Source organism: Canis lupus, chromosome 15 (assembly GCF_003254725.2).
Source record: "Canis lupus dingo isolate Sandy chromosome 15, ASM325472v2, whole genome shotgun sequence".
Taxonomy (NCBI): Eukaryota; Metazoa; Chordata; class Mammalia; order Carnivora; family Canidae; genus Canis; species Canis lupus.
In genome coordinates this window covers 55,469,488-55,494,537 of record NC_064257.1, presented here as the reverse complement: position 1 = coordinate 55,494,537, position 25,050 = coordinate 55,469,488, and the positions used below count along the sequence as shown (strand labels likewise).

The 25,050-nt window shown below is 44.2% G+C and overlaps 1 protein-coding gene and 1 long non-coding RNA gene across 2 annotated transcripts in view; both read left to right on the top strand.

The window, feature by feature from the left end:
- Positions 1 to 9,454, top strand: part of LOC112654843 (uncharacterized) — a 30,254-nt gene extending 20,800 nt beyond the window's left edge. The window contains exons 4-5 of the long non-coding RNA XR_004805345.2: positions 8,063 to 8,119; positions 9,393 to 9,454. This is a non-coding gene — a long non-coding RNA (uncharacterized LOC112654843). The remainder of the gene's footprint in view (positions 1 to 8,062; positions 8,120 to 9,392) is intronic.
- Positions 9,455 to 9,610: 156 nt separating this feature from the next.
- The window catches only part of GASK1B (golgi associated kinase 1B), a 46,000-nt gene continuing 30,560 nt past the window's right edge, over positions 9,611 to 25,050 (top strand). The window contains exon 1 of the mRNA XM_025439479.3: positions 9,611 to 10,436. Coding sequence (XP_025295264.1) covers positions 9,611 to 10,436 — 826 coding nt within the window. The remainder of the gene's footprint in view (positions 10,437 to 25,050) is intronic.

The window sequence follows — 25,050 nt, the reverse complement described above, 5'->3', positions numbered from 1 at the left end:
TATGACTGTCTTTTGGAAAACAGTGTGATTTTCCTATAAAAGGTATCTTTATGGGTACAGAACTAATGATGGCTTGTAGAGGATTTGATTTCTTCCTGTAATTTCTTCCTGTGGAGGATAGTCCCTCCACACCCAGGAGTGTTCCTGGTTTTCGTTCTACTCTCTGTGATTGTTGTCTCTCAGATTTCTTCTTTTCCCAGTACCTACATGCTATGCCCTTGCTCCGAGAAAGGGGCTAGAATCAATAGGGCTGTGTAGGTGAGGGTGCCTCACTGGGCAAAACATGTGCTCTTAGTGTATTTTGTCTTTTCTCAACCAATAGATGAAGTGTCAACGAGGAAAGGAACTCTCATAAAGAGGGAAAAGTTCAAGAAAAACTACATAAATTACAAACGCTGTTTCAAATCTGCTTACAACTTTTTGGTTTATTTTATCCTTCCTCTTTCGGCATTTTTCTATCTTCCTCCTGGCCTGCCTCACTCTTTTTGGCCTTCCTCCATGAGAGCAATGGTTCTCAAACTTTAGCATGCATCAGATTGCCTGGAGGTCTGTCAAATACAGTTGGCCGAGCCTCTCATCCAGAGTTTCTAACCCCGTAGGTTTGGGGTGGGGTTCAAGGATTTGCATCTGTAATAACTTCCCACGGAAGTTGATGCTGATAGTCCAGGGCCACATTTTGAGTGATCATGGTCTAGGTTTTGTGCTTTATTATCTTAATATTTTCATTTGTTTATTCATTGTTTCACTCATTCATTTATTCATTCATTCAATATTTTAAAAATATTTTATTTAAATTAGATTTGCCAACAGATAGTATAATACCCAGTGCTCATCCCATCATGTGCCCTCCTTAATGCCCATCACCCAGTCACCGCAACCCCCACCCACCTCCCCTTCTGCAACCCTTGGTTTGTTTTCCAGAGTTATGAGTCTCTCACGGTTTGTCTCCTCTCTAATTTTTCCCCACTCCTTTCCCTTATGGTCTCTTTCACTATTTCTTATATTCCACATATGAGTGGAATCATATGATAATTGTCTTTCTCTGATTGGCTTATTTCACTCAGCATAATACCCTCCAGTTTCATCCACATTGAAGAAAATGGTGGAATTAAATAAATGTTAAGTGGCCGTGCATTGCCCTGAGTCTCGGCAGCCTAGGTACCAAGCACTCTTTAGTGGGAGTGACTCACATTGCACTGACTCTTACTCTCTCCTGCATAAAATAAGACCTCCAGCACCTCTCAGACAAGTATGCAACCGTGTCATAGGATAGGGTTTGTCTCAAGTGCTTGTCATCTGCTCAATTCTGGGTGCCACATTCTAGCTTCTCCTGGATGTTTTCTGTCTGTGCAGCTATTTAAGGGTGCCTCACAGGTGAGCCTGCTGCTTCTGCTGCCTTCCATGGGAGGCGTGAGGTCGATGCCAGGGGCGCTGCCTGCCAGGGCACCTGAAATTGGAAAGGTGGCCACAGAGGGATGCTCCCTGACTCTGTATCACCTCTCCTTGCCTGGAAACCAAAGTGGGCTGCTGCTGCCTTGATACCTCATAGGACAAGACATGAACATATCTTCATCTGTGCTTGCCTACAGTTATTTCCTGGGTCTTGAATCTCTAGAGCAGGGGAGGTGGGAATGGGTGGGTGGGCAGGGAATGTAATATTAAGACTCTCTGTCTTTTCTAATCCGGCTTCTCTAAAGGTTCATGAATCCTGAGCGTGCAGTTTCCACACCCCAGCAACTTCTCAGGTGTGCCATGCAAGTCTGACATGCAGTGGGAGACACGGCTGAGTCTCAAAACTGCTTGATGCAAATGAAAAAAAGACCCCAAATTTCTCTCTACCTTCTTCTTTTAAGGTGTTTATAAATTATAATCCTGTTGCATTTCTAATATGCCAAATTTAATCCAGTCCCGCCAGGGGGCCTTCCTTTCTCTAACTGTACTCTGCAGCTTATTTCTTTTATGCAAACAATGCCTTAGGTGAGGAGAAAAGAGATCATTTGTAGCTCTGCATAATCTTCTGCAAGGAGCCTAAGGATTAAGACAGCTTTATCCAATCTTTAGTCCTCTACATAGGCCAAAACCCACCTCTGTTTGGGTTTTCTATCTAAGCCAAGAATGAAGCCAAGAATGACCTAGGACCGGATGTCCTAGTTTCTGTGAGTGTGGCCTGGGAGTGGAAGTGGGAGGCAGAGTTTCAAGGCCTTCAGCACCCACGGCTGAAGTAGAGGAGATTAATTGCCTAGGTTGTCCGGGGATATTTATTTATTTATTTATTTATTTATTTATTTATTGAAAGGCAACTTTCTTTTTTATTGATTTATTCATGACACACACACATACACACACACACACACACACAGAGGCAGAGACATAGGCAGAGGGAGAAACAGGCTCCATGCAGGGAGCCTGATGTGGGACTCGATCCTGGGACTCCAGAATCATGCCCTGGGCTGAAGGCAGGCGCTCAACCACTGAGCCACCCAGGGATCCCCTGTCCAGGGGCTTTTAGAGGGAACTCAGGTGGCCTCTGATTTACTTAAGTCTTCTCTCACTCCATGATGAGTGCATGCATCTAAGCATTCCTGGGTTTTAGAATTATAAAACAAGTGCTGGTTATTATAACATGCATCAATTATCTAATTATCCAGGAGTAAAATAACAACCATATAAAAACGCTATGGCAAACGTATGTCAAATCGGCTGTCATACGTTTTATTAGTTTCTTGTATTATGCTCTGTCCATATAGACACTGCTCAGTTTCTGGCCATGTGGCAGAAGCAGCCTGACGTGATCACAACTTTATAGAAACGAAATACACACTCCCAGGGAAATGAAACTACATGGATAATTATTGCAGTAGATTTCTATGTTGGGAAAAGGCAAGGAGGCTCGTGTTCTTCTTTGCCAGATTATAAGAGCAGATAGAGGGGAGAGCACCCAGTGCAATGAAATGCCAGGCACTGGGACCCCCTGGAAATATGCCTATCTGGTGCCCTCCTGGTCACACATGAGAGATCAAGCTATGGCACTCAGCGTCACTTTATAGATTTGTAAGGCTAGCTCTGAGTAGACAGGTAGTTCTCTTTGAAAGCGCCTCCTACCTGGCAAGTAGATGTAGGGCTATAGGTGAACAGGAAAGATCCTTCAGTGACCCAATAATCAAGTGTCAGATGGAAGTGCACACATTTTTTTTTAATACAATAGAACACAACGACTGTAACTTCTTTTGCATAAAGCCAGATATAATATAGAGCACTATTTAAGGGGCTACAAACTTCTTGATCCCAATCAAACACCTTTATGACAAAATTTCAAAGATCATAAGGCTAAGAATTCTCCAGTGTTAGGACAGGCCAGCTTGGCTGCCACCCAGGCCTGTTATCAGAATGGACAGCAAAGGTATTAGCAAATTCCGTATAATAAACAAGACAGAGTTCATACCTGAGAACCTAGGCGAAAGCCAGGATTGTACATTTAGAAGGGCTCTAGGTCCTAGAGAGTCAGGAAGGTTTGTAGCAAGGGTCAGGGACCCAGTGGAAGGGTCTGGTCAGCACAGAGCCAGGAACAACGTGTTCATTTGTAGGTCTGTAATCTATGTAACAAGCATGTGCAATAACAGCAGGGAGAAGCTTGAGAGTTTTTCAGTCACTGGAGTCCTAATTTATTTCTCCTCATCCCTTTCTGAATGGCTCTGAGGAGGTGGATAAGCTTGGGCCCACGGTAGCCGCAAAAGGTAGACCTGACAGGAGGAGAGAATTGAGAAATGTGACTGCGAAACTGGAGGCCTAGACACTGTCCCATCCGCTCCTGGGGTCCTCCCCGCCCGAAGGAGAAGCAGCCTTCACTGCACTTGAGCTTACAATCGGAAGCCTTGAAAGATTTAAAGATTACTGCCAGTGAAAACGAAGACTTATCACTTGACTGCAAGAAGGTGTTAATTTGTTTCTGAAGTGAGCCATTTAAAAAAAAAAAGATTTTAGAATTTTATTTGAGACAGGAGCACAAGGGGGCGGAGGAGCAGAGGGAGAGGGAGAAACAGACCACCCCCACCACCCCTATCCCCCTCCACTGCCCTCCCACAGGGAGCCCAATGTGGGACTCCATCCCAGGACCCTGGGGTCATGATTAAGCCAGAGGCAGATGCTTAACCTACTGAGCTACCCAGGCACCCCGAAACTAGCCATTTAACTTCTAGAAGAGTGAATTATAACCCCGCACATTGGAGGTTTTCCAAAGCATGGATTGCTGACCTCGACCTCAGACCAATTAAATTAGAATCTCTGGGGAGGCGGATGAAGCCTAGGTATCTACATATTTTTAAAATTTTCAATGATTTTAGCTTTCTTTAACTTAAATTTACTTTTAAAGGATGAAAGGATCACAAACTGTTCATCGTAAATAAAATTATGTAAAAAAATTCTGACTTCTACTCCCTCTCTATATAGTGTATACAAGATATAAAGAATATAAAGAGAATATTTGTTTACTTACTATCTTTTTCATAAATCATAATGTATAGCCAATAAATTGTCCCCAGATAAGCATCCTTTCATAAATACCATATAGGCCAAGAAAACGAACACTATCAGAGGCTCCAGCCCCTGCTCATGTTGCTTCCCACCATTACCCTCTCTTGGCTCCACAAAGCTATAAAAAGTTTTCCAGGAAATTTTAATGAACCATATCATTGTCTTATTGCCCACCTTTCCACTTTGTTTTCTTCATGTTTTTTTTTAATGACGAGAAAGTATTTTAGGTATGAGGATTTGATCTCTCTGATCAAATGATATTAATACCAATAACAAATAATTGGAGTGTTCTATGTGTGCTCACATGTTACCTGTGAATGTTCTATTGCGACAGCAAACTTTCAAGCCATTACTCATTCAAGGAATGTAGGCTTCTTTTCTTTTCTTTTCTTTCTTTTCTTTTCTTTTCTTTTCTTTTCTTTTCTTTTCTTTTCTTTTCTTTTCTTCTTTTCTTTTCTTTTCTTTTCTTTTCCTTTTCTTTTCTTTTCTTCTTTTCTTTTCTTTTCTTTCTTTTCTTTTCTTTTTTTTCTTTTCTTTTTTTTTCTTTTCTTTTTTTTTAAGATTTTATTTATTCATTCATGAGAGACACACACACAGAGAGAGAGAGAGGCAGAGGGAGAAGCAGGCTTCCTGGGAGGAGGGGTCCGATATGGGAGTCGACCCCAGGACCCCAGGATCACACCCTGAGATGAAGGCAGGCCCTCAACCACTGAGCCACCCAGGTGGTTTATTTTTCTAAAACGAAATTAAACTTCTTTCTTGAGCTCCATAGCACCGGATGGTAGAAAATACCTTCCTGTTCAGTTTCGACAGTGACCATGAGCAATAGATGGCAGCTGCTCCCCATTGCAAAATGAGGGCCCACCACGCCAAGGGAATAAGTGGCCACACTGTGAAGCCTGAGCTTGCTGAGGCAAAGGATGGTGATTGTGCATATGGGACCACTTGTGGGGACACAGGTCCAAATGAGAGAGCCACCCTGTTGGCCATTTTAAATGCTGCCCAAGGAACAGCCTGAAGGGAGAAGGTGACCTCAACAGAACAGAGGGCTGCTAGATCCCAAGGGGCTGAAGGGACATCAACAGGCAGCCAGAGAGACAATAACAGTGGTGTTTTGAAATGACCGCAAAATGCCCACCAGATGGTTAGCTTTAATACCTGTGCTGAGCCCGGAGAGCTTATAAACCAATTCATGACGATACAGTGGAGGGGCAAGAACATTTGCGCTGCCACTACTTTTCCGTCCCCACTACCCCTCAACTCTGGAATAGCCAGAGACAGACTCAGAGTGGGGGCAGTGGGTATGCAGGTGAGGGACAGACGGTCTAGACAGGAAAACAAAACAAAACAAAAAACCAATCTGGGATGGATTTCCTCTCCTCCTTACAGTAAGCTTTGGCCATGCTTTTTGAGGGACGGCTAATTTCTGGAAAGGGAAAATACTTTAAACTTAAAAAGCATTTGAAAATTTTGACTATGTTTGGATCAAACATTTGGGTTAGTTTATGTGCAAATTATGTGTGTGTATGTGGAGACATTTAAAAAAAAATCTAAGTATGACTAGAAAAATCATGTCTCTGTGTTTATCCAAAGGAGTTGAGAAGTGCTCCTAGGCCACAGAGCAGGTTTGAATCGGCAGTGGGGAGAACGATGAAAATTATTTTCTTTTCCTTTTTTTCTTCTATTTTTTGTTAGAGAAGGGGAGAGAGAGAAAGTGAGTGAGTGGGGGGCAGGCATGGGGAAGGGGCAGAGGGAGAAGGCGAGAGAGAATCTCAAGCAGACTCCCCACTGAGTGTGGAGCCAGATGTGGGGCTCGATCTCATGATCCTGAGATCATGACCTGGGCCGAAATCGAGAGGCTGACATTTAACTGACTGAACCACCTAAGGACCCCGATGAAAACTGTTTTCTGATTATATCTGATGAGCATTCTCATCCACTGTGTTGGTTTTATCAATATACTGACTATCCCAATAATTCAATGCGTGTGTTCCTAATTTTACCATGACAGCCTCGCCCTGTCAAGCTGCCTGGGCTGGGAGAGGGCCTCTGAGAAGTTCAGGAAGGCGCTGGGGGAATAGAAAACATTGACTAATCTTTCGAATTGTCATTCAGGTCACCGTTATCTCATTGAGCCACCACAAGAAACTGATGGAGTAAATGCTAGTCTTAGGGAAACTGAGGCTAGAAAGGGAAGGCTGCTTGTCACAAGGACCACAGCTAGAATAGGGGGAGGACTGGGAGCCAGGCTTTCTCCTTGTGGATCCCACTCTGCAAACAGCCCACCCTTCAGCCTCTGCCAGTCCCTCCCACGGCTGCAGGTGGGGGCAATGTGCTGCTCTTCCAATAAAGAGACCTTTGTCGCAATGAGGGGCAATCAAGCAAATTTACCAACTCACTCAACTCTCATCTATCTCTGAAACTAAAAGTTTCAACTAAAAGTTGCTTTAGAGGGACTCTGGGGGGCTCAGTGGTTGAGCGCCTGCCTTTGGCCCAGGGTGTGATCCTGGGGTCCCGGGATCGAGTCCCACATCGGGCTCCCTGCATGGGACCTGCTTCTCCCTCTGCCTGGGTCTCTGCCTCTCTCTCTCTGTATCTCTCATGAATAAATAAATAAAATCTTAAAAAAAAAAAAAAGATTCCTTCAGAAACAGCCAGTTCTATCTGCTTGTTATAACCTGGCTTCTGCTTTTAAATTTAAGATGCACTTTTAATTTTTAGAACCAGGTCAGTTATTTTTCTGGATATGTGAAAACTATACTGTTACAAAAAGCAACTCAGTCACGGCTTCCTTTCAAGAAGTTAACATTTACTACCTAGAAAATAATTCTGTGCTTATGGAAGTGAGCGTTTAGAATTTTTGGAACACAAAGAAAAATGCTTGTAGAAGAATGCTTGAAGTCTCAAGAAGTTTAGCCGAAATCCACAGGTACTTGTGGATCATGGTCGGTATTGGAATTGTTCTTCGCCTTCCTCCATGTGGCAGGATTTTGAAAAAAGAAAGAGAGGTCTGAGTTCCAGTGCTAAAGTAACAGTTAATTTTTTTTTTTTTTTTTGGTATTTTACCACTTGGAAGCTTATTCTTTCCTTCTCTCTCTGTTTCAATTCCTTGATCTTTTTTTTTTTTTTTTTTTGCATTGTTAAATGTAGTATTTTAGGATTATACACCATACGCTCCTCTCTTACCGCCCCCTGGTAGCACAGACTTCTTTTCCAGTGGGGCAAACAATCCCTGTCACCTTGCTACCTTCTGATTCTGTTTGCCCTGGAAGCAATAAGAATGGGCTTAAATGAGACCCAGAGGTCATCAACCCTGCCTTTGTGCCAGGACATGCAAACTCCCCAAGCCAATTACTAACCTGTTTTTAAAACCCCCTCTAATCAGGAAGAATCCATGACTTCTTTTTGTGAGCTGTTGCACTGTGCAAGAGCACACTATAAACGTGCTCTTTATCTGTGTGTCCTCTTATCTCACCGTTCTATTTTTTCCTCATTTGAGTTAACCCTTTCTTACCTTTTTATGAACCTCTAGGCCTTCTCAGAAGAGGTGGGAGACAAATGTCACCCTGTACACAGGCAAGACGGTAAGGTGAGTCGTAGTCCCTGGGAACCTTGGTGCCAAGATCTCCAGCTACGCTGGATGCACAGGAAGGTTCTAGCATTCCTCATTTTATAAGGTATTTATCTGGCTGCTGCTAAGCAAACATTCTCAATCCTTTTGAACTCCCGGAGACTGCCATTTCAGAGTCTGTTTCCAAACAGGACGCTAGAGGGCTCCCAGGGGTTAAAAATGAGTGGAAAATGCTCTGAATGAAAACTGCTTCTGTACGGCATTGGCTCCCCCCCCCCCCCCCAGAATTTAAAAATTAGAGTTTATATTGCAAACTATTAAAAAACAAAAACAAAAACAAACCCTGACGCGTCTTAAAACTGGGTGACCAGCAGCCAGTTTACAAGGAACCGTTTTTGCTTTGCAATCGGTAGTTTTCAAGGGAGCTTTTAAAGCTGAGCTGAAATATTTGAAATGTGGAACACTCTTGACCAAGAAATATGTTCTACTTACATGCCTCAGCCTCTAAAAGTTCTTTGCATTACAGTCAGGGATTGCATTCTTCCTGGAGCCAAGCGTGGGGCCAGCTGTGTAAGTAAGGTTGCTTCTGAGCTCTTCTTCTTTTTTAATAATTAAGTGAAAAAATAGAGCTAGAGATCCCTTTATTTTCTTTCAGCTGACTTTTGTGGGAAGAGGAGGAATGAAAAGCAGTTAGATTTGTGGTGTGTGTGTCTGTGTGTGACTGCATAGACGTAACTTCTAAGATATACGGACACTTACAGCTTTCTATTAGAATAATTCTTACTGTAGGATGATGAAACATGATGAAGGAAAAAAAACAACAACAACAACTGTGCTATCAGATTAAGAGAATAGGTTTCTGGATTTGAATGCTAATACTTGGTGCTTCTGCCCAATGCGTAATGCAGGACTTTCACGAATACGCATGGGATGGCTACAGATTATCCTTTTATTATTATTATTTAAAAAAAAAGCATCTTTAGTTCTCTTAAATCATTCCTAAACTTCAGAAAGCGCCTGCCAGATTTTAATACTTTTCTCTCCGCATCAAATTCAACGAGCGGCCACAAGTTCTCAAACATCCTTGGCTTTTCATGGTTCGTCCTCACTAAATTTAAACTGCAAGTGGAATCTGGACATCTGTGTCGTTTCGCTTTTTTCAAACTTCATCCTTTTAAAACAAACCATTTCACGATGGGGAGATCTGCGAGGAAAGGGTTACTTTTTCCTCTTGAAGAGGAACCGAACCAGTTTGCGACCGTGACTCAGGTCTGTTCCCATTCATTTGCAGGAGCCAGCGCCGCGTGCGCCCGGGGAGGCGGCCGGAGCGGACGAGGCTGCGCCCTGCGCCCTGCGCGCTGCACCCTGCGCCCTGCGCGCTGCACCCTGCGCCCTGCGCCCTGAGCCCTGCGCCCTCCGCCCTGAGCCCTGCACCCTCCGCCCTGCACCCGGCGGCGGGGCCCCGGGGCGCAGGCCACGCTCCGCGCAGCATGCGGGCGCCGCGCAGCGATGACCGGCCCGCGCTCGCCGGGGCGGCTCCTGACCCGGCTGCTGGGCGCGCGCTGCGGCCCGCGGCTCCCTAAGCTGTGCGGCGGCCGGCGGCCCGGGGCGCGCAGGACCCTGCTGCTGGGCACGGCCTGCGCCATCTACCTGGGCTTCCTGGTGAGCCAGGTGGGGCGCGCGGCCCCGCGGCCCCGGGACGCGGCGGGGAGGGCGCAGCCCCGGGGCGGCCGCGCGGCCGGAGCGCCCTTGGCCGAGGGCCCCTGGGCCGGCACCGTCGGCGCCCCCGAGCCCCGGGGCGCGGGCTCCGCGCTGCCGCTCAACGTGGTGTACATCACCCTGCGCTCCCGGCGCAGCAAGCCCGCGCACATCCGCGGCACCGTGAGGCCCAAGCGCAGGAAGAAGCCCGCGCTGGCGTCGCCGCGCCCCGGCCCGGGCCGCCACGTCTCGGCCGCCCCGTCCCCCGGGCCCCGGCGCTCGGCCGCCCACGCGCCCCCCGGGGCTCGCACGCGGGGCTCGGGGGCGCCCGCCGGGGGCCGGGAGAGCGGCATCCGGATCTACAGCGAGAGCGCCCCCTCGTGGCTGAGCAGAGACGACATCCTGAGGATGCGCGCGCTGGCGGACGGCGCGCTGGCCCGGGCCCCGGGGGGCCGCGCGCACCTGCTGCTGCTGGGGGCCGGCGCCCCGGGCTCCGCGCGCCGCTGCGGCCCCCGCGCCTGCGGGCTGCTCCGGCGGCCCCTGGACCTCAGCGAGGTCTTCGCCTTCCACCTGGACAGGATCCTGGGCCTCAACAGGACCCTGCCGGCCGTGGGCAGGAGATCCGAGCTCATCCAAGGTACCAGCCCCCCGGGGCGGGCGGGGGTGGGCTGGGGGGGGGGCCCGATGTGCAGCTGTTGGGGGTTCGGGTGGCCCTTGCTCCCTCCCGAGCTGCTTCCTCCACCGCCCCCCCCCCCCCGCCTCGCACCCGCACAGCGGCTCGTCCCTCCCGACGCGGGGCGCCCCGCATCTTCCCGGCTCGGGGGCTCCCGGGAGGGGCTGTCCTGGGCGCAAGGGGGTCCCCCTCCGCGCGGCCCAGGGGCTCATCACATCTAATTAAAGCCAGTGGTAATTAGCATGATGAGAGGAGGCGGGGTGGAGGCCAAGGACTTGCTGACAGGTGTGTTATTAGGTCACTATGCGAGTACATAGGATTCCATTCCTTAGGAGTTTTTTAAAAGTAAAGGGGAAAGCGGTTATCCTTCTGCAGCAGATGCAATCTTTATCTATCATCTATCTATCTACCTATCTATCATCATCTATCGACAGAGAGACACAGGCAGAGGGAGAAGCAGGCTCCATGCAGGGAGCCCCACGCGGGACTCGATCCCGGGTCTCCAGGATCAGGCCCTGGGCTGAAGGCGGCGCTGAACCGCTGGGCCACCCGGGCTGCCCTGAAATGGAATCTTTAAAAGGCCCAGAGCCTGGGGACCTGGGCGGCTCAGCGGTTAAGCATCTGCCTTTGGCTCAGGTCATGACCCCGGGGTCCTGGGATCGAGGCCCACGTCGAGCTCCGTGCATGGGGCCTGCTTCTTCCTCTGCCTGTGTCTCTGCTTCTCTCTCTCTCTCTCTCTCTCATGAATAAACGAGTAAATCTTAAAAAAAAAAAAAGGCCCAGAGCCAGACCACGTTAGAGTTGGCCCTTTGATTCTCTTACAATGGATTTAACCCTCTTACTTTACAAAGAAAATGAAGCAAAGATAGGTGATTTGTTCAGTGCGTATAGTAACCAGCTATACAGTCTCGTTGAGCCTATGAGTCTTATTTATTGAGCCTGATTTCTAAGACTCTGTCACGTGACAAACATTTTGGCAGGTTCTGGGCTGTGTGGCCAGTCACTTTAGTTGCAGGCAAAGGGCCTGGTCTATGGCCATGCTCGTGCCACGTAAAGGATGTTTTCCGAACCTTAAGGCTGTTCCAGGCTTTGCAGACAAGTAGGGTGGGCCAGCGACTTCTGTTTGGAAGCACAATAATCCCAGAAGTTGCCAGTGTGAATCTGGGCTGGCTCGACAGGCTAAAAAGGACCATGAGGGGATTAAAAGCTTAAAGAGTATTTTTATTTTATTTTATTTTATTTTACTTTTTGTCATAAAATTTAGCATTGTACGGAGTCTGGAATGGGATGAATTAAAATTCTTGGGCGTGGCCAAGATCTAAACTGCATTTCCAATGGCTTTAGGATTATAATTTAGTCTTAAAATGGATACTTCTTGAAGTACCAGCGATTTACTTAGAAAGGCTTGGCATTTCTTACTTATCCTGGCTCGTGTCTAAGAGCTTCAGATTCACAGGTATGTTCTGATGTCTCAAGTTCATAAAACAGCCCGCTATGATTAGGGAGATGTGCGATAACCTCTCAAATATTTAAAAAAAAAAGGTTGGTAAAAGCTCATTTTTCTTGGGTGCTTAGTATTTGCTAGGCACTATAGTAATCGATTCATATAGTTGATACATGTCCTGACCCTCTGCTTCTCACGATGGTGCCATCGGGTAGGTACCGTTATTATTTCCTTTTGGTACGTGTGAAAACTGAGGCTTATTTAGCTAAACTAATTGACCTCAGTTTCCACAGCTAGTTAATGGCTAAGTTGGGTTCCAAACGCAGACTCAGAAAATTGCAGAACTTAAGGTTCTTAATCCCTGGCCTTGGGTGGCCCTATAAGTCCTCATCCAAAGTAGACCACCATGGAGTAAAAGAAGGTATTGGTGAGCATTCAGAGAACAGGCATCTGCCCGATCTGTCCTGGGCAAAGCAGAGCACAGCATGGGGTCACTCTTGTTGTCCTGTACTGCCATTCACTGTCATGTCTGAAAGGCCCCTGTCACAGTATCTCTGAATGCCTCAGTTTCCCCAGCTGTAAAAGGACAATAATACCTACCTCATGAGGTTGTCGTTAGTTAATATGTGAAAAACGCATGGAGTGAGGGCTTGTCAGACGGTAGGTCTTCAATAAATATTGACTACTTTTGTTACCACATGACGCGCAGGAGGGACCAAGTTTATGGAATTACTTATGTGGCCTCTAAGCCTCACGTATCATTTCTTTACGTGACACAACCGGGTCTAAAACCCTGGTCTCTTGATTGCTCAGTTAAAGTTTTTAATATCAGGATTCCGTGTATATATTTAGCCCTGTGCTCTGAATATCCAGAATCTTTGTAAAAAGATTTTTGTTGGGTTATTTTAGAGAGAATGAGAGAGAGAGAGAGAGAGAGAGAGAGAGAGGTGGGGTGAGGGGGCAGAGGGAGAGAGGGAAACTCAGGCAGAGTCCCTGATGAGTGTGATGATCCTACAACCCTGAGGTCTTGACCTGAGCTGAAATCAAGAGGCGATGTGGACGCTTATCTGACTGAGCCACCCAGGTGCACCCAGGATATCCGGCACTTATGGGGATGGAGAGGGCAGTTGCATTCGATATGATGGAGGGGTTGGTTTACAATCCCAGTACATCCTGGTGTTCTCCCATTTCAGATGTAAGTGGTGATGGAAAGAACCCAACAAGGTGCTATCAGCATGACTCTCAGTGTGATGACTTAAATGCCCAAGATTACATCTCAAACAATGCTAGATCTTTCCTTGTTTTTTTTCTTTAACACCTTCTCCTGTGTGCTTATTTAGAGACGTAAAATCAAGCCAATTTCCTTGGGAGTCTATGACCTGATTTGAATATAGGTATGAGTCCTCTACACAATATAATTCTACTCATGTAGGCTATTACATGGAAATAAAGTACATAAATAGATCAGTTCTGGTCTTGGTAGGAGACATATAGACAGCCTTAGGTTCTCAGTGTCTATCTCCATCCACCTATTTCTAGGCTTTTCCTGACACGTCTTTCCTCTTTTGATTTCCACAGAAGTGCGTATTTTCCTCTAGGGTCCTCTTCTCTTGGTCTAAGCTTAGATTTATTTCAGGTTCCCTGCTTACCTAAGGAAGTGATAGATCTCATCTAGTTGCCCAAGACCTATTTCTGGTTCGTTTGATGTCATCTCTTTGCATTACAGTTGCTCATTTAATCATCTTTTCATTTCCTCCAGTCTCTAGGTTTGTGAAGGCAGAGGTAGCTCCTGTCTTGTTTATCATTTCTAGATCCTAGTGGTGAGTCTCAGACATAGTAGGTGTTCAAGAAATATTTTTGAATGAATGCAGGAATACATTCGTGGCCCGTTCCACTGAGTCTTCACAGTACATCTGTATTTGCTTCCACTTCCAATACTACTTGTCAGGAGACAAGCGCTACCATCGTTAGTCCTAAAGTTCAGGCTGAGATTTCTCACTGTAGAGGTAATGAAAAATGTCTTTGGCAGCCCCTGTGTTATGCAAATAATGAGGTTTATAGAACTTATTTTTGTGAGGACCATCAGTATGGTCTGCTGGCCTCACACTGCAATGTAATTTGATAATGAGTTTTCTGTAGGAGGAACTGTTGGATTATTTTAGGTATATATTTCTCTGGCGATTTGGCTTGGTGTAAGGATAGATTTTTTTTTTAATATCTGGGAGAGTGCGTAGCCAGAAAATCCTGTAAGTAATCCTGCTGTGTTTCTGTTCTCTGACTTTTGATTAATGTTTGTGAAAATAAATTCATGCCCAGCATCAAGAACACAGCGAGTCTGTATTATGAGTCAAATACAGATATTACGCTTATCTCAGTAAATCTTTCCAAAACACCTGTGCAGCAGAAACTTTTTTTTGACCTTAATTTGAAGATGGGAAAAAAGGAATGAGAAAATTGTGCTAGGTCATACAATGAGTTAGTAGTCATCGAAAAAGAGCTTCCTTGTCTTCTGACTTCCTTGGCTTTCCTGTTTCCGTCAACCTACTTCCTTCAACAAATCCTAGAAGGGGCCTTACGGTAGGACTTTTTTGTCCCTTACCACAGTGTATTGGCATATCTGGTTATTTAAAGCAGTGAAATAGATGGCTTATGCAGTGATGCACAAGGACGAGAGCCTTTTTATTGTCAAGGAGGCAGCAACCTTAACCATGGCAAAAGTCATGTTGAGGTTATGATATACTAGGCACCGTTTTAAGTACCGCACATGAATTATCTCATTAACTCCTCATAAAAATTTTACAAGATGAGTCCTCTGTGAGAGATGGTCTGTAGATGTGGAAGTGGAGGCCCAGAGTAATTACCTACTTAGCTCAAAGTCACGTAAATTGCCTGTATGTAAAAAGGATACATGAGATGGAGAGGGAGATGTGAGAGTATTAAGTGCTATCACTAACTGATCCCCCTGCCTGCCCCCTGCCTCACAGATGGATCTCTCTGTTGATTCAGCCCAAAGACAAAAGGTCTCCATTACAAAGCTCATCTTCAGGTTTTGTTTGTTTTTTAATTAGTAAAACTGTTGTGGATGCTCCTATCAGCACGGAGCCGCTAGCTCAGCTTAGCTTGGGACAGGTTCTTGGTTGTGTAACTTGATGAATTCGCTGCGATTCTCTTTGAGCGCAAAAAGTGTGTATGTGAAATCAGTGGACTCACTGACCTGGAGCTGTATACCAGACCTTTCTCCGACAGGTGCTATTCCAAAGAGAACGGAGAAAATGAGAAGGGCGTCCTTGGGGAAAGGCAAGGGTGTAATTAGGTAGGGAGCGCCAGTGGTATACCATGCTGCAAAATCTAGCAATTATCACTGGAACGCAGCCTCATCCTGTGCATATCCATGTGGGAAATGCAAAAGTGAATGGAAATATAGCATCAAAGGGCTTTTTAGAAAAAAAAAATCAGGTTTTGCAACAATGGCATCTTCTTCAGCTGCGACTTTATAGTGGATCTAGTGTTAGACGTCACCCAGTTGCGGCACTGCATTTGGTATTATATGTCTATGCATCACTTCCTCATTCTATAAGGAAGATATTATCTCTACTTCAAATATGAGAGTCAGCAAGATTATGAAATTTGCCCAGGGCCACAGAGCTAGTGAGCAGTGGAGCTCGAGTTTGTAACCATCCTGTCGGATACTAAAGCTTCCTCAAGTTGATTCTCTTAACCTACATCACCTCTCAGATATAACTTGGTATAAGTATGGGATAGTGGCAAAAATGGGCAAATTTTAGCATAGTGATTTCTGATTTGCCTCTACTACTGTTTCTACCTAATTCCTTTTTCAATTCCACAATTTAACATTGATAATGTTTTTATACAAAGGAAGTATGACATATCACCCTAAACACTGCTGCAAGGTTTCCATTGTCTTTTTTTTTTTTAATGCAAGCCAGTGCTTACCAGACTTTCTTGTTTTGCTCTAAATGTTCATATATATGCAAACACGACTGAACATATTGGTGTGTTTTCTGCCAGACGATCCTTGCAAAAGTCATAAGTCATTTCAGAGATCACCAGCTACTACATGGTGCCGATACGTTTGATTTTTTTTTAACAAAATATTTTTAAATGTTTATCTAAGATTGGAAAAGCAGACTACATTCATGTAAAAGTCAAGAGCATAAGAAAGCTCAGCACCCCTCTGTGATCTTCAATTTAGCAGCTTTGCCAAAGCTTCCCTAGCAGGCTGCACAGTAATGTGAATGAATCCCAAGGGACACCATTTTGGTAGCATTTAAGCATTGTACTATTTTTCATGCCCAGCATGGAAGATGCATTATGTATGCTTTATTTTTAGGATGCTGCTTTATTGCCACAGAGCTGTCATACCGAATTAAGGTAGCCTAGTTCCAGGAATTCTGTATGTCAAGGCTACTTAGATGACAAACTGCAGGCACCCCACCAGCTTCCAAATTCATTGTGGATCCCAAGTCGCTCACTGTTTTCCAACTTGCATTGCCTCATCTTATTATAAAGTAGGAGAAATACAGTGTGTATTTTCCACTCTCTTTTTGAGTCCTCGTGGGTAGCACTCTTATTTGTTGGGTGATGAGGCAGTTGCTAGGGCAGGCATTTCAAGTGATTTTAGGCTCTCAGTTCAGGACAGAGCATTTTGTAGAGAGCAATGAGGAGAATGTAGATACCCCCACAATGTGGAAACACATTGACTCAAAATTCTAAAAGTCTTGGACATACGTGCAAACTTTCTTAAAAGATTTCTTTGGGAGTCTAGGAATCACATTTTGTTGTGAAAAATCAGGATTGAAAGCACATTGTGTTATCAGAAAAGCCCTGAGGGTGTTACTTTAGCAATCAGATGGAGCTGGTCTGCTCAATACTTTCTTTCACTGGTGAACAAAAGTTTGCTGAACATCTGCTCCAGGCAGCACTCTGCTGGAGTATCCTCTTGTTTGCTCACTACGTACCTTCGTAGACAGGTAGGGGTACCCGGTAACCTTCTCTGCCTTGCCTCTGCAACTTGTCCCTTGACCCCCATGTGGCGAGGGTAGAAAGCACAATCAGTGTCATCACAGCGTGAAGATGTACGTGCCTCGGTTCCATGCAATCTGCTTCCTTCTCCAGTATCACATTCATCTTTTCTTCTTCTAAGAAATATGTTATTGAGCTTTGCTCTGTGCCAGCTGCTCTTTTAGTCATTGGGGGCCATGTTAGTGAACTAAAAAGTCGAGAATCCCTGCGTCTGTCCAGCTGGCACCAGTGGGCCATGTGAGAGTTTGGTGGCCCAAAGGGAGTCTTCTTCCACCACTGATTTCAGGATCTGCTCAGAACCTTCTTGGGCTCAAGGTTATGATCTTTCCATTAGGACTGAATATGTTATTGTCTTTGGACTGGCCTAAGGAGCATGCAGGTGCAGAAGGACTGGCTTGGATTTTGGATTTTGGTTAATGGGCAAGTATTGCAGTCCTATTGGGTTGTAATTAACGTTTGCTTTCTAGGCCCTGTTTTAAACATGGGGAAGACGCCGTACACTCTCTAATCCAAACAGCCTTGTAGTTAAGGGCGTGGGTTGCCACATTAGTTTTCCAGGGCTGCCATCACAAAATACCATAGGCCTAAACAGCATATGTTTATCTTCTCACAGTTCCGGAGGCTGGAAATCTAGGTGTCCACAGGTTTGCTTTCTGCTGAGACCTCTCTCCTTGGCTTGCAAATAGCCACCTTCTCCCTTTGTCCTCACAAGGCCTTTCTTCTGTGCCTGCCTGTTCCTTATGTCCCTCTGTATTTGAATCCCTTCTTAGAACAGCACCAGGCATTTGGGATTAGGGCCCACCATAAGGGCCTCATTTTAACCTGACTACCTCTTTAGAGGCCCTGTCTCCAAATACAATCCCATTCTGAGGTACTGAGGGCTTCAACGCATACATTTGGGAGGAACATAATTCAGTTCACTACAACTGATGATCTGGACTTCCCGAGTTTGAATCCTGATTCTACCACTTGTGAATCAAGTGGGTTTGTGAGCTCAGAAAAATGAACTTGATAGTCACTGGGCACCTTATTTCTTAATTAGTATCCTAGGGATGACAACAATAAAAATGATGATGTTAACAGTATTTGCCCCATGAAGTTGTGAAAACTAAGTGAGTGATATGAAAAAAATATTTATAAAAGAGCCTAACACAATGTAACAGTCAGTAAATGTTACCTCTTTTTATCCAATTTTCAAGCTGATTCAGCTCTTTGTGATGTGTTTGCCTACATTTTCTGAATGTGTTTATCTAGATTAACATTTACTTGAAGTAAGCAGGCACCTAGAGTGGTCACTGGAAGAAAGTCCTTGGAGTTGATAGTGGCTTATGCCATTATCTCTCATCTGTGGAACACTACGCACTCTACATTTATTATCTCACAAAATTTCACAATGGCCCCATACACGAGGTATTGTCAGACAGACTTTCTGTGGAAGCAATGAAGCTCAGAAGATTATACGTGTCCTCCAAAGGGCCACAGGTCTTGTGTAGCGGGGTTGGAAGGAGCCCAGCACCTTGTTCTTCATCACTGTGCTATCCTGTCCCCCATGAGCCGTTCACCTCGTGTGTTAGCCTCCAGGGGTTGTGGCCTGGGGCTTTCCCAGTTAATCATACATCCGGATTGTAACCTGCTTTCTCCACTGCCTTGCAGTCTGATTCCTGACGTTAGCCGTGACACCTCCACTATTCCGCTTCTCATGACAGTGATCTGGGGTCAGGAGGAGAGAGGCAGGTGGGTGTTTCCAGCACCCTCATTTTCATGATTATTCCAGTGACTCACAGGATTATGGAGACCTGAGAGTGGACTGTTGTTGAGCACAAGCTGACTGGAACCAGCTCGTGGAAACCTCTGCATATCCTCACCTTTGTTTCTCAACTTTCTCTCTGATCTTTCTTAGCTCAGTTGAGAGTGAGGACAGTCCAATCACAGCTTACTGTAAGGATGTCCCACTAATCAAACTTTGATTCAGAGCCCACTGACTGACAGTTCTTTGGAACTTCAGGGCTCTAGATGAAAATTGAAGCATTCTGAAAAATTCATTCATTCTCCAACATTTTTTTTTTAAGATTTGTTTGTTTATTTATTTAACACAGAGAGAGGGAGCACAAGCAGAGGGAGCAGCAGAGGGAGAGGGAAAATCTCTGCTGAGCAGGGAGCCTGAAGTGGGGCTTGATCCCAGGACCCTGAGATCATGACCTGAGCTGAAGGCAGATGCTTAACCAACTGAGCCACCCTGGTGCCCCCATTCTCCAACATTTTTGAGTGCTTGCTTTGGTGCAGACATCATGTCAGGACTTAGAGGTCCAAAGATGATTAAGAAATAGTCCCTGTTCTCACAGAACTCTCAGCTTGAAGGGTAGAAGACAGCTAAGCAACTGCACCATATAAAAAAGGTATGAGGAAGACCTCAATGGAGATATTTTGAGGAGGCCTTGCAGGCATAGAGAGGGAAAATTTAGCCCAAAATGTGTGCGTGGTGGGGGGGTGTGGGGGGGACATTGTAAAAACTTCTCGAAGAGCTAATGTCAGAACTGGATCTGAAGTCACTGTGGGTGGAGTGAGAGATGGAGTGGGTGTCGGAAGGGGAGAGAGAATAGATGTGTGAAAAACTTGTGAAAGCAGAGGTACTTAGGAAATCTCAGAGCTCTGAAGGACATGAGGATTTGGGAGGGTTGTGAGCGAGGATGAAGTGAGATAAAGCTGTGGTGCTCAAGAGTGCCTGGGTTTGATGTCATGTAAGGACATGGATTTTATCTTGCAGATAATGGGGAGTCATTGAAGGGTTTGAAGAAGAGAAACGATAAAATGAGTTTTGCATTGTAGGAAGGTCACCCTGGGCAGGAATTCATGGCTCCTTTATCTACATTAATGAATACTAAATTGCCCAGGACTGTGGTCATCCCGATGTGACCAGGACCTTGTTCACAAACTACGATTGTTTGTGGAGCCTGGCACAGTGACCATATCATCAGCACCCTCGGAAGTCACATTTGATTTCTGTTTTTTTTTTTTTTTTTTTTTTTTAATGGAATATCGAGACAGGAATTTTCTGGGAGTTTTCATTTCTAGAGAGGAAGTCCAGGGCAGAGCTAGAAAGCAGAAGTTCCTGTCCATTAGTCAAAGGTTCAGAAAAGAGAAGGACACTTTGTTTTTAAAGTAGAATTGGTGATTTAGATTGTTTAAATAGCTTGTGACGGAGGAAGTCACAAGATACTCTCCTTTCCTGCTTCACACTTAGCTAACTCTTGAGGAAATATGGAGATTATTGTAACCCAGTCCAACCTAGAGAAAACAAGTGAAAAACAATTAAAGAGGTAAAGAAATACTTTCTTTGTGGTTTGAAGAAATGTGGTATAAATCACCCAGCAATCTATTTCTGAGACAGGACTCGATTGGCTGTACAGAATCTCGACCTATGAAATCTATAGAATTCTCTCTTTTGCCTCTCCTTTTTTAAATCATAAAGACCTCACATAGGTGTGTGTGTGTGTGTGTTTTTCCAGTATTTGACAAGTGCCACATTTTCAGTATTTCACTGGTTTCTGACTCAACCGTGAGATGATTTGGAAGGCACTCTTCTCATACCTCGGGGAACTCAGTGCCTTAGTCAAGGTGCCTGAGGGATTGGCCCATGTTCCTTGAGGACTAGTGATAAGTCAGGGGTAGAGTCAAAACATTTGTGATTTCTTTTTCTACCCCCTGCCCCCAATATTCTTAGCTCCTTTTCAGTGAAGTTTCTTCCCCTATTGACTGCGACATTTCAGCATATAGCTCTTCTAGGGCACGGTATTTCTTCATTTCTTAACTTTGCAGTGAAAGCTCAATCTTTATGTCAGCCCTTCATTTGTTCCCTTCAAACACTTGTTCAACTGGCAGATATTTTTGTCTGATCATCATTAGGTGTGCACACTTGTCTATTCCTACTAAGCCTCCAACTCTCTGAGGCTGGGGCCTTGCCTGGGAGGGGGGTCTTGTAAGGCTTCCATCTTTGCTGTGCCTCACTGAGCTCTTTCTGTCCGAAACCCCGGGAACTAAGAGGTCCACTGGAAGACAATTGTAAAAACTTGCATTCTGAATAAGTGAATCAACAGTATTTAGAATCCTCAGCACAAGGTAAATCTCATCACATCCTTCAAATTTTCTCCTCCCTTGAGGCTGTCCTGGAATCTTGCATTCCATTCCTGTTTTCCCTTCACCCACCTCCACTGGCTTGTTCATATTTACCCACTCCAAGCCAAGAGATGGTGCCTGCTTTTTCACTTCAATCTAATACTTTTAATGGCCCAAACCCTACTGGGAGAGGCACTCGAGAAAAATAGAGCAGGCAATACTTAAGGGATCATTGGCAACGAGACACCTGCTACACTCTCATTGGAGTCACATCAACACCGGCAATTGCCTTTAGCAATTAGAGATCCAAGACACTAAGGTTTTCCTGCAATGCGCTGCTGATAGTTGTGGAACCCAACAGAATCCATTTCTTATAACAAAGACAAGTCTCAAGGTTTGATTGGCCTTTGTTTTAAGAGATTTTGTAGAGTTGTTTTTAATGAAGGGCTCTGAATGGATACCCCCACCCCCACCCCTCAATCCTGTCCTGTCTGGTTCACAAGGAGTCTCGGAATCCTGGAAGGTGGCCCGTATGATAGAAAGGACTTCAGATTTCAGAACTCAGAACGTTTTTAACTTATTTTTGTTCAGTGACAAACGCAGACAGATGCTCATAGCTCCATCCAGCATTCTTAGCATTTACCTGTAGTTCAACGACACTGGGTAGCCGGTGTTCAAAGTGAAGGACATTTAATAAATCCAGGCAAAGGAGATTGTGTATAGGACTCGTTCTTAGTGAATTTTCATGTTCATCTTCTCAAAAGATGTCTTCTTTGTGCTTTTGAAGAAATGTGGTATAAATCATAAATCTTTATTCTTTTGAATAAAGGATGGGCTTGGGAGAACATAAAAAATCAGAGGAAATATTCAGATTTTGGGAAAAACAGTTTTACTGGTGACTCTCATTTTTTAAGGCAGCTGTATAACCTTTAATTCACACAAACACCCACATATCTTTTAAAACCTGCTTTCTCGCCACTCTGACAGTTAGAATTTTATCTCTTCACTGTTAAGATTTCTCTAGAGAGTACAATACTGCATCATTTTGACAAACTTGAATGCAAAGAGATGAATGCTCCTCATCTCTGAAACACTTCAGGGTAAGTTGCTTTAACCAGTTTCCTGTTTTCAGAGGCTATTTTTCTGTCATCCCTTCAGATCTATCAAAGTTCACTTAATTCTTTTAACAGCCATATTTTATAAAAAGTGGAAATCTTTTCTCACTAGTACTTGTAGCTCTGAGGTCTGGAGCCGTACTGACTACTGCTATTATCTCAAGGGCCAGATACACTGAGATGAAAGAAGAAGACCAGTGTGTACAAAGGACCCGTCCCAGCCACACTCTACCTAAGAACTTCTACTCACCCCACTTTCTTCTTGCTTTCTGGAAATCCCCCCTTGCCTGAGGTGCACAGATTTCCAGCAGGGCGGGATGGAACATTTTTATATTATAGTCAGCATTGAAGCTATTTTGCTGAGGGGGCATGGATAGATGTGGAGAAAAACCCAGAATATTAATTGAAAACCAATTATTCCTAGCAGCTGAAAGCTCCCTTTGGCAGTTTGAGAACAGCTTTTAAAATAATAGCGTAGAAAATGTATCATTCAGAAAATTCAATTCATTAAAGTAGAGAAATGGTAAATGAAATACAGTACCCTCTTAGACTAGATCAGGGGTTGATACACTACAGTCTGCAGGCCAGAGATGGCCCCTTGCCTGTTTTTGAATGGCTTATGAGTTACAAATGCTTTCCCCAATTTTTTAAAAGGTTAAAAAACCTCAAAAGAATAATAACATTTCTATGGCTTGAAAATGAAATAAAATGCAAATTTCAGTGTCTATAATAAAGTTTTATTGGAACACAGTCACATCCTCCTGTTGTTTTTGAGTGCTTTTGTGCTATAGCAGAGCTAAATACTTGCTGGGTCAATAGTTGTGATAGACCAGACGGCTCTCAAAGCCTAAAATATTTACTACCCACCTTTGACAAAATGTGCTGACCAGTAGGCTAGATTATTGTATGACAGTTAAACTGATGCCAATTAAATATAAATATTTAATTATAAGAAATGTTTGTGGTAAAATATTTAGTAAGACAATCATGACAAACTGTATATATGAAATAGTCTCAAATAGTTTATTTTCCTTTATCCTGGTGGAAATGTAAATGCCAAGAAAATAAATATAAATTGACATTCATTTATTAATTTAGTTAGGTTCAGTTTCTAGAACAATGCTTGGCACATAGTAGATGCTCGATAAACAAATGAAGGCAGTCAAAAACTGATAAATTGGGGATCCCTGGGTGGCTCAGCGGTTTAACGCCTGCCTTCGGCCTAGAGTGTGATCCTGGAGTCCCAGGATTGAGTCCCACATCGGGTTCCCTGCATGGAGCCTGCTTGTGTCTCTGCCTCTCTCTCTCTCTCTCTCTCTCATGAATAAATAAATAAAATATTAAAAAAACCTGATAAATTGTGTGATTGAATAATAATATATAATAATAGTTATAGCAAAAGCTTTCTGGAATATGCATACATGTTAGGACTTCAAATGCATGAGCCCATTTAATCCTAAAAGCCAGTTAGGGAAGGTACCTTCTCGCCCCCATTTTACAGAAGATGAAAGCAAGGCTTACAGAGGGTGTTTAACTTGTCTACTGTTACAAAGCTACGAAGTAACGTGACCAGAGTTCAAAAGAGCCTAAGCTCTCACCATAAGCTCTACTTCTTAAATTTCTAAAAACAACGGACATTTTTAGGTGAGAAAGAAAGGGATGGGAAATTCCAGAAGTCAGTATATAAATCACAGAACCAATTACTAGAATAGGAGCTTATAGATGATTTTTGTTTTCTTGGCTTTACACGCTAATGTTTTTCCACATTTCCTAAAATGAGTAGATTTGCTTTTAATTGCCTTAAAAATAAGAAAAGAATGTTTCTAAAGGAGAGGAAAAACAGCCCAAAAGGTTAACTGTTTCAATTGTTTCTGTAGATCATTTCCCTGCTTCTCTGCAGGCCTCATGTCGGTCTGTCTCCTGTATTGATTTGTGTTGTTGAGGTTCAGGATTAGGTTTCAACTCCCTCTGAATTTTCCTACCTATGAGGATCTCAAGTGCTGTCTGCATATAACTTTAGTCCAGAGACACCAATGGGTAGAACTCCTCAGTGTTTGTCTTTACAAGTCCGAAGTACCATGTCTTTGAAAGCTATGTTGTGTTTTCTACCCACTGGGTTACATTGGTCTCTACATGTAGTCTCCCACTCAAGATGGACTGTTTTTACCTGGACTTTACTATCATTATTTGTTACACTGGCATTGTATTTGGAGTCCACTCATTAAAAATTATATTTATCTTATATCTAAGAAGACAATTGGATTTCAGCAGCCCCAAAACCGTTTAGAAAAGTCCAAGGAAATTAAAAAGGGAGATAGTGTTAAAAACGAAGTTCTTTAGTTTGGATCTGTGGTCTCTCTCTCTCTCTCTTTGCTTAATTGTGTGTTGGTGACTGTGGCATACTTTCCAGAATCTAAAGGACTTTTTACATGCCCAGGCCTAAATTGCAAGGCTAAAAGGAGGTAGATTTTTCTTTTGAATAAAACTGGAAAGCAGATGATCCAAAGGATCAAGGGAATGCTACTAATATTATTGAGGTCACCGTAACAGCAAATTCAAGAGGGGTTAGAGAAGACAACTCTTTCTCATAGTAAAGCCCAGACATAGGTAAGAGCTCTACAAGAGGCAAACCAGCAAGAAGGTGAAATAAATGTCTTTGACCAAAGGAATACAGTCATAGATTGAGAACCTCTTAGGTTATTTAAAAGTGCTTTTAAAAATTCCTGTGATGTGTCTTAGACATTCCAGTCATAATTTCAGAGGCTTCTGTTGTCCAGGCCTGTTAAGAATGAGTTAAGTAGGCTTTTCCAGATCGTTGTGACTACCCCCCACCCCACAAGCATCATTTTGATTTTTAACTTCC